General features: G+C 37.0%; 1 protein-coding gene across 2 annotated transcripts; it reads left to right on the forward strand.

Annotated features, from left to right (window-relative positions):
• Positions 1 to 1,239: 1,239 nt before the first annotated feature.
• LOC106078273 (adenosine receptor A1-like) lies at positions 1,240 to 4,495 on the forward strand. Of its 2 annotated transcripts, none has more exons than XM_013239118.2 (2): positions 1,240 to 1,591; positions 2,959 to 4,495. In XM_013239118.2, the coding sequence occupies exon 2, from the start codon at positions 2,979 to 2,981 to the stop codon at positions 4,059 to 4,061; it is 1,083 nt and encodes a 360-aa protein (XP_013094572.2). In that variant the 5' UTR covers positions 1,240 to 1,591; positions 2,959 to 2,978; the 3' UTR covers positions 4,062 to 4,495. The 2 variants fall into 2 exon arrangements, with proteins under 2 accessions (XP_013094572.2, XP_055874874.1); XM_056018899.1 differs by having other exon boundaries at positions 1,240 to 1,570.
• The last annotated feature ends 5,547 nt before the right edge of the window (positions 4,496 to 10,042 follow it).

Raw genomic sequence — 10,042 nt, forward strand, 5'->3', positions numbered from 1 at the left:
TTTATTTTGCTTGTTTTTAGATCTAGATTTGAATCAAACCCTATTGGAAAATCATCATAGTATTTTCATTTTCAAGGGGTGGGAATCAAACTGTACAAAGAATATGAGATATTACAGATCTGACTAAAGTTTATTAATAATTAGATATATATAGATATAACAGTAATACATTTACTATCTAGATTATTCTATATAAAGTATAGAAGAATGTATAGAGCCTAGACCTATATATAGATAATAGTAGATATGGTCTGACATATAGTATGCCTTGTGTACATTTGCAAAAACACAAACTTTCTTTATAAATTATCAGTTAGACTTTCAAACATATTAGAAATAAAAATACTTAGTGATTATTTTTGCTGCATAAATCTATTTATTATTTCTTTTTAGAATGAGGGTATCAACAAAAAGTGGTCCTTTGACTTTGTCTAACAGAAAAAAATGAAAATTACGTCTATTTATACTGAGTTATTTTTAGTTACCTAGTAATATAAAATATATTTAACTAGCACGTACGTGAACCGCAATGCAGCCATGTGATATTTTTTTATTTTCATATCTTTTCAATCAGGCAACCAAGTGCGTATTTCTGGACTCACATGGTAGAGACAACAACTTTCTAACCATTTTAATTGTGATAAATATTACATTTCGTTATTGCATGGTTATTCTGTAAGAATAATGTTCTGTTTTTATATTTCAATCCTGCTAATTAGTATGCTATGTCATCAGGCAGTTTCTCGCTAAATACAAAACTAACATTCGAGTGCTGTGAGTTTTAATTTCTGTTTGTTTAAACGAGCACTGGATCAACTCAGGGGGCAAGGGAGATAAATACAAAAGCCAAGGGAGGCAACACTATTTAAAAACGGAACGGCGTTATTGCATGTTATAGATCATTTAATTGACATTTGTTTTAAGTTTAGAATCAATCAAATGGCCCTGGATAATTATAATTGTTTACTTATCCCACATGCATAATTTCATACTGTTTTTGTGTAGATTTAAAGATAAATAAAAGGAAAAGTATTTTAAAAAATATGAAACCCATTGTGTTGTGTCAATGAAAAAGAACGATATACAGCAGCGGAATAATTATATGGTGGCAGAACTGGCAAAATTGTATGTATTTACTTAGTCATAAAATATAATTAGAGGGTTGTTACGAAAATAAACCAATATCAAATATTATAAGCGTCAGCGAGCAACTTAATGGACAGTTTTAGTGCGCAAAGTGCTAGAGGGGTGGAGGGCGGGGAAGGCAACAAAATGCTTTAGTTTGCTGCCAAGTCTGTCATTATGGTTCCAGCCCAGGTGTGACATGCCAGAATGAACCCACTGATGCACTGAAGCATGACGGTGAAGGGTGGCAACTGAGACCAGCAGAGCTTACAGCACCACGATCAACCGACTATGACAGAAATCAAACAAAACGCTCATAGGAGCAAAAAACATTCTTTGGTTCGAAGCTTTAGAATAATCAGTTACATCCCTTTGTTTAGTTTGATATTAGGAATATAGTTTCTGATCTAACACATTGAAGAAGCTTAAAGTGAGCCACATTTAAGTACGTGTCTTTATTTGGAAGGTATACAGTACGTTGTAGTTAATAATTAGCGATTCTTTAAAAGTTACAGACATTTAAGTAGGTGTACAGTACGCTGTAGCTTCTTCTTTCTCAATTTTTGTTTTATGTCGGAGGGTTCAGATCAGTAATCCTATATCTGAGATGAACCGCGCAGTAGAATCCAGATTAAGCAGTTCCCCGTATGGTTTTACTTCTATATGAGGGTTACAGGGCCAGAGTCTTGTTCGGACCTCTTGATAGAGTACGTCGTAGCTATACGTAGCCATTAGTTAAGACTTAACTAAAATTTTAGTAAGCGGTAGTAAAATATCAAATGCAGTCACTTCGCAAATCAACAATGTATATTATTTTAACTTATATAGCCTTTTTGTTTAAAGCTACATAAAATATATATTATAAGATTTAGCAGCTAATAAAAATGAGTTTGATTTGAAAATACATATATAGTCTTTCTTAGACATAAGAAATTTGGTACATACTATGAGCAATGCCCAAAAGGGAAAAAAGTTTCTTTTAGTTTATTTACATTGGCTTAAAGAAGTTAACAAAGGCAAACTGTCTAACTAAAATACATTTGTATAATTTTCCTTTCAACAATACACACCTTAGGCCACTGCAACCTATGCTGCCGCAGTGGGCCCCGCACTTTCATAGGCCCGCGCTAATTGTAAGTGTAAATTATTAAATTGAATTTTTTTAAACTTAGGGGCCTATTATTACAGGGTTCCCTCAGCCTCCTGATTATTCAGGAGCTCCTAGAAATCTCCTGAGATTGCAAAATAGTCATGAAAATATCCTGAAATTATTAAAATCTGAAAACTCAGAAAGATCTTCTGGAAAATTGACAAAATTGTCACTTTGGGGTGTCATTCAATATGAAAAACGCCTATCCTACTCGCGATTAAATTAAAACGGATTAGCAGCTTTCATTTAATAAAAATGTAATAATAGTTCGAATTCAACCAAAACAGGAAGTTCCAGTACTTAATTTTCTTTAAAAGTCACTGGCATATATTCATATAAATATAAATCTAAATCTATCTCGATCTTGAAAATCAAAAGCAATTTTTTGGTAGTCAATAGTAAATCTAAAAAGCAGACCTGAATGTTTGTGGGCCTTTGGTTAGAAAACTACTATCTACTGTAGAGGGCTTGTAAAGTTAATTTGATTTTGGTTTTGTACTTTATGAATAAACTGCAAGGACGAATTTTTTTTCTAATACAAAATCTTAATTTTCACTTATTATCCTTATCATAGTATTTAGCCCAGACACTTAATTCTTACAAATTATGCAAAAACGAAAGCATTAGATAAAAGTATATTGATATCTGAACTATAATTGTGCTGTCATTTTGATTTTCCATAGCAGACGATACTTACACCACCATGGTTTACGTGCAAGAGATTCAGTATAATGTCTCTACGTTTGCCAACACAACCGTGGCCCACAGCACGACGACGGTGAAGCCGGCCCCGCCGGATAAGATCCTGAACGACGATATGGCTTACATCTTCTTTGTGGTTGTCAAGTGCGCCATGTACGAGGTCTGCAGCGTCTTCGGCATCGTCACCAACGTCCTGTGCCTAATAGTGTACCGCAAGCTTGGGTGTGAGGAGACAGTCAACGTGACCCTGATCGGGCTGACCATCTCGGACCTGGCCAGTCTGATCGTGTTGTTCTGGATGGGGATATGCTTCAATCCGCTTTTCACTTACTCTAACGTCCACTTCGACACCCAGTCCGTCGTCTACATGTCCGGTGGGTGGGTCAAGCTGTACCTGACCAGGGTCTCCAGTTGTATCACAGCTTTCGTCACTATGGAGAGATGCCTTTGCATCGTCATCCCTTTGAAGATCAAGCAAGTGATGACCCCGAAGCGTGCGGTCATTTTCATCATTCTCTCATTCTTCTTCATGGGTATGACCCTGCCTCCCGTCTACTACACCACGCGCTTGGAGTGGCTCTGGTACCCGGCCAGGAACAAGACTCTGCTAGGACTCGCCTTCACCCCCGAGAGGGAGGAGATCTACAACTCCGTCATCGCCATCAACCTCGTCCTGACCTTCATCGCTTTCGCTTTCATCATAGGCGGCACCCTCATGCTGGTCTTCAACCTGGAGAAGAAGACGGAGTGGCGGAGGAAGTCGGTGTCGGCCCAGAAGCACGACACGATGTCCATGAAGGACAAGAAGATCAGCAAGATGATCATCTCCATCGCCGTCTTCTTCGTGACCTCCTTCTTTCCGGGGACGGTCCTCTTTGTGGTGATGATGATCATACCAGAGTTCAACAGGGGCAAGCTCTTAAACAACCTCTTCACCACAACCTTCGCCTTCTCCCACATCCTCGAGGGCGCCAACGCCGGAGTCAATATTTTTATCTACTTCAAGATGAGCACCAAATTCAGACAGGTTTTTTGCCAGACTTTTCTCTTCTGGAAAGCAAACACAGAGAAAGATGGGAAATGACTTGAACGGGATAGTCAGAGTGTTACGCTTACAAGACGGTTCATTGTTACGATTGTTAATGAAAAAGAAAAACCTGCCTGGTTGGACACCAATAAATGTAATTATATATAGACACCTTGATAACAAACACTGTAATTATTTACATTGTTATTCGTACCCCATTATTTCGTTTAGATCTAAAGCTAAAGTTCGCATATCGCTTAGATATACTCTATTTTTAACATTCTAAGCGAAGTTCCAGTTTTTCTTTTCTTTACTAAAAATGTATATCCTAGAGCGCACTGTGAACAGCGCATGATCGTCTTATCTATAAACATGTACAGTTTTTGTGATCCCATATTAGGGCTTTGGTTAGAATGCTTGAACATAACTATTCATATCAAAATAAAATAAAACTAGCAGAACAAAAGTACAATTTGAACAATATTTTCAGTTTAGAGAATAAACAAGTTCATTTAAATGTGTGTGTTGGTAATAATTCATTACTTCTTTTTCCTAGAGAGAGAGAGCATGAAATGATACTTCAATCAAAATGAATCAAAGAAACGATTACAATTAAACAAAAACAAATTGATATCTCCATATATTTAGAAGACAGAAAAACAATTACATGTAGTGTGGGGAACGAGGATTTGGTATTCAATCGGGACCTTCGGAAAAAAAGCATTTTTTCATTTGCTCTTCTAGGTCTGAAACTGGTGGTATAAAAAAAATGTTAACGGTGTCTAATACCGTGCATGGCTTGAAAACCAATCAAAGGTGCTATATTTAAAGAATTTATCAACGAAAAGGTGTGTGCTGAAGGGTGGGTCAATCGGGAGGATGCTAAAAAAAAGTTAAAGGGTTGTAATTGAAATAAAAAGGGCGGAAAAGAACGAAAGCGGATGTGTGTGTGGGGGGGGGGATGAGGATTAACGGTCGAAATGCAAGATAGGATAAGTGAAATATTGAATTGAGAGAGAGAAGGGGGAGGGGGTGAGTGGATAAGTAAAAGTGATACTAGAATTCACGGATTTAAAGCATAATTGCGTGTGTGTGGGGGGGGGAGTTGACGTTATAAAGCATTTTTTTTTACATCAACTAAGACTATGAATAAGTACTTACGATATGCAAAGTATAAAAGAAAAAAAAATCATTGGGGGGTTCCAGTGAGAGAGAGAGAGAGAGAGCTTGTTCATTTCATTATAACATACAATAATTCACGGGCTAAAAAGTATGTTAGGGGGAATCGTTAAAATGTGGCCTGATTATTAAAAACTCAAAAAAAAGAGACCTTAATACAGAAAATATAAAGTCTGGGAACAAATCAACGGTGTGCAATACTAGTTATTACAGGGGGGGGGGAAGTAATTGTCCTGCTATCAGCTAGATTGTATGACTATTCTTGTAGTCTAGACATCAGACTCTAGTTTAACAAGTGCTTATGACGTTAAGAGTTCCCTTTACGATCACAACTATACAAAAATAAAGATATTTACATCCGCTATCGGAGTTTATTGATTTCCACCTGATGGACTTGGGATGAAGGGAATGACCCTCAGTAACACGAGCCGACGCTTTTTTGAGACTTTGAAGAGGTTTTAGAATGAATGAATCAGGGAATGAGTTGGGGAATGAATGGACTGATGCAGTAAACAGAACTGAAAGCGTTCAAGTGTCATGATAAGTTGAGGCAAAAAAAAAAAAGTATTTTTTTAAACAAAATCACTAAATTCTAAGACACTTCAGGATAAAACTTAACAAGAAAAACAAACAAAAAATACTTTTTTAAAAATGTAAAGCTTATTTTAAGGTTAATTGTATCAATTAGTTTGGATCAGTCATGTAATTATATGTATGGTTGACTTAGACATTTAAAAATGTACCACAGAAATATTTTTACCAATCGTTTTTGTTTAGCGTTTAGCTGTCTCACTACGCTATGATCCTATCACTTTCTCAATGCGCTATGATCCTATCACTTTCTCGCTACGCTATGATCCTATCACTTTCTCACTACGCTATGATCCTATCACTTTCTCGCTACACTATGATCCTATCACTTGTCTGGACCAGTTGTGAAAGGGGGAGGGAAGAAGGGGGTATCTTGGTGAATGTTTACATGATAGTTTTTTTAATGCATTAATTAATGCTCAAGATTCCTCAAGGGGACTAATTCATCTTATACCACCAAGTCAAGTACGATTTCTTTCCTTTGTTCACGATATCAAACAAAATAATTATTCACCAATAATTAATTAACAAATTGGTTATTTTTTTTTTAATTGATTCTTGTGTTGTCAGGTAAAATAAATAACTGGAAAATTTCAGCTTAATCCTAGATTGGGTGTGGGAGAAATAACGTGTACAAACTTTTAACCAGACAGACAGACAGACATCAGAGTGAGTTGAAAAAAAAGATTTTAAAAAAGTAAAGTAACATTAATAGGTAAAACACTAAACCATAACTTACAAATACAAAAACACAACCTATTAACACATTTCTACACCCTTATGATTTAAAAATTCCTTGTAACGTTAGAGCAGGGGTTCTCAGCCTGTGGGTCGCGACCCCCTTGGGGGTCGATTGACGATTTGCCAGGGGTCGCCTAAGACCATCGAAAATATGGATTGTTATTGTCTATTCTTCTATTGCTGTATGTGTGTGAGCGGGGGGGGGGGGTCGCGGCATAGTGGGGTATTGTAAAAAGAGGTCACCGAGCATAAAAGGTTGAGAACCGCTGCGTTAGAGCATGGATCAGGCTGGTTGAGTCAGCCAGTAAAACAAGTGACTTGGCAGATTTTTAAAATTCCCTAATAGACACGCACTACTAGATTAAAACATGGATACCCGTAGAACGCTAGAACAAATTCATGCAAGTGCGCCTTCTTCCCTAGCGCCATTAGAGAATGGAATGGGTTGCCTGAATCAGCCAGGAAAACTAACGAGTTAGCAGAGTTTAAGTCATTGATTAACATGCATGACTAGATTGACACGTGAAATGCGTAGGACGTAATTATTTTCTATTTGGAAATAATTGTCTTTTCTTATCTTGTCTTATAGTATACAGACGTTACAGAAGATGATTACGTCCTACGCGTCATGTATCTAGTCATACCTGTTAACCAATGACTAATTCTGCCAAGTTTTAGGCTTTCCTAGGCTGGCTCAGGCAACCCATTCCATGCTCTAACAGTCCTAGGAAAGAAGGAGCATTTGTACAAATTTGTGCTAGCATATGGAACAAGGAATGTGCCTTTATCTCTGTGTCTTTCTGAGTATTTTATCAGATTTTGGTTTTGTATTTGAAGATTATGGTTCAGTGTTTTATGTATAATTGCTACTTTACTTTTGAGTCTTCTATCCTGAAGGCTTTCTAAATTTAGTGTATTAACTAAAGTTATTACTCTAGTCAAATGTGAATATTCGTTTGTTATGAATCTCACTGCTCTATTTTGTGTCTGTAATATATAAGGTAACATAATTATTTTCTGTTTTGAAGGAACGTCTATAGCTTATAAGATAAGATAAGCAGATAATTTAAGTCGAAATTGAACATAGCTCAATATTTTGGAATTCAGAATATGAAACTATCGTGTATGGTCTCAAAGTCATTGGTTATCATATTGTTGACATCGATTATTGTAGTAGAGATCGAATCGATTCCGCCATCTCTCTGTAGTACTGCAATTGAAAGAAACGCAACTCTTGGGTAAACATATAAATGGGGGGGGGGGAAAAAACTCGAGCAGTAGTTGCCCCTGGCAGTCTCAGCCTCTTTCAAGTGAGTGGTACGTTTCCGTTGAAGTGCTCATTAAAAGAGCGGCGTCATCAAGGTCAGGGGCGCACGTGCGTGGACCCTATCCTCGTCACAGGATGTGGGCGTTGTGGGAAGGGAAAATGATGGAAGAGGAGTCGGAGTGGGATCGGTTGGGGGGCATTAATAAGGTCGCAAAAACAAAATCAACATTCAGACCAAAATAATATCGAGATCTATAATAAACTACAAATAATTATCTTGTGTTATTTCTGAGAAGTGCCTACATCTGAAATAACAAACGCTATTTAATGACCTGATGACCAGAGCTCTTCAATGATGTGAAGACAAAAAAAAAACTTGCTATCATCTAAAAAGTCATTGAGTCTCACAGCCCTGTCGTCGTTTACCTGTTAATGACGCTTGTCTTAGGACATTATTGTTATTGGCAACATTAGCATAAACACCTCAATGATTTGGATACCATTGGAATGGATAGTTTTTGACATGGCCTACGATATAGCTTTTTCTTGTGTTTGTTTGTTATGACTTAGATTTTGACTCTTCATGTTTTTTTTTTTAATTAGGTTACATTAACTCACTCTGTCTGTTTGTTTGTCTGTCTAGCCAAAAGTTTGTACCCGTTATTTTTTTAAATTCTTTTTTAAAAAGGAAACCTCAGAGTTTGCGCTATTCAATTTTAGCTTTATCATCATAGGAATCCTTGGGCCTTAGGCCTCTTTTCTTTGACTCTTTTTTGGGCTCTGTGTGCCTCTTTTGTGGGCTTTTTTTTTTTATTTGTAAGTTTTCTGGTTTCCACACAAACGATCTTTCAAGATAAGCAGCTTTATAAATTAGAAATAAAGTATATTTGCGCTTTTACAAAATTACATATTTCAAGGCAAATGCATAACCACACAGGGCAAAGCTCTTTGACAATTAGTCTATAATTAGAACTAATTTCGTTTGCTTGAATTTGCTTTTATAAAATTCTACAAGTTAACAATCTTTACTGTAACTAACATGGGGGCCTATGTCAATTGATATACTCTAGCATTAATTCGTAAGTTCATTTTATTAGCTAACATTCTATTAGATCTAAACTTAAGTTGTAACTCACCTAAAACAGCTGAAATTAGTGAAATTGAAGGTCCTGAGTCTAAAACGTGTATCTGCCATGTTTTGCTACTTACAGAAGAGATGAAGTTTCATTTCTAAACACTAACCTATATTCTTTTATATTTAAATGAAAATTCATGGGAAACAACTCAGGAAAAACGTTTTTAAAGCCTTTCACATTTTGAGTATTGAATAGGCAAAGTCACCCCTTGAAGCAAAGTCACCCCATTTCACGGTACACTATAAGGATGCATGTAAATACATGTACATTAACAAAGTACATTAACAAAGTACATTAACAAGGTACATTAGTGGAAGCACTACTTGTTCAGTTGCAACTTAGATTTTAATTGACATGATATTGCAAAAACAAAAAAATGACTAGAATCTGGCTGCTCAGAATCCAAAAAGGGGGGGGGGGGTGAAAGTTCACCAGCTTGCACCCCACTGCGGGCGCCCATGCACACACGCACAAAAATACTTATAAAAACACGATCTTCAACACATCTAAATACGAACTGACACACAAACGCACTCGGTACATAGAGACAGCCGGACACATAAATATTTCATCGCTGTCTTTCAGTGGCTTGCGCAAGGGAGGAAACCCGCCTTGGCACGAGCCATATTGCCACCAGAAGCATAAAATGACGAATTTAGAAAGAAACAAACAAAAAGAAAAGAAGAGGGTCTATAAAGAGAAGGTCAACAGGTGTCACGCTGAATAACCAATTAGAGATATAAAGATTAGATAGCTGTTTTAGGTAAGGATCTTACATAACAGCGGCGTGGCTTAAGGCTTCGAGGTGTGCGGACCAAATTGACACCCATTCAAGTGTGACATTGTAGGAAAAAAATATTCTTGAAGTAAATTTCCCCTTTCAGATCTTGCAATCTAAGGGCAGATGATGTGAAGGTCATCTGTTTCTGTGGCTAACGGTTAATGAGGGTGTCATGTGGCCAACACAAAGAGCAACCGCCTTTACATTTCCCAAACTAATGTCAGGAACCCCATTCGAGTTGGGTGGACTCAGGTGCCCGGGTACGCTGTTCTGCCTCAACGTGAGGAAGTGATTAGGCTAAATGAATAGCTAAACAATACTCCTGTCAGAGTGTCCAAGGGAA

Source organism: Biomphalaria glabrata, chromosome 2 (genome assembly GCF_947242115.1).
Source record: "Biomphalaria glabrata chromosome 2, xgBioGlab47.1, whole genome shotgun sequence".
NCBI lineage: Eukaryota > Metazoa > Mollusca > Gastropoda > Planorbidae > Biomphalaria > Biomphalaria glabrata.

Bases quoted from the DNA above. Each gene is read 5' to 3' on its own strand.
- LOC106078273 (XM_013239118.2), top strand. From the start codon at position 2,979: ATGGTTTACGTGCAAGAGATTCAGTATAATGTCTCTACGTTTGCCAAC.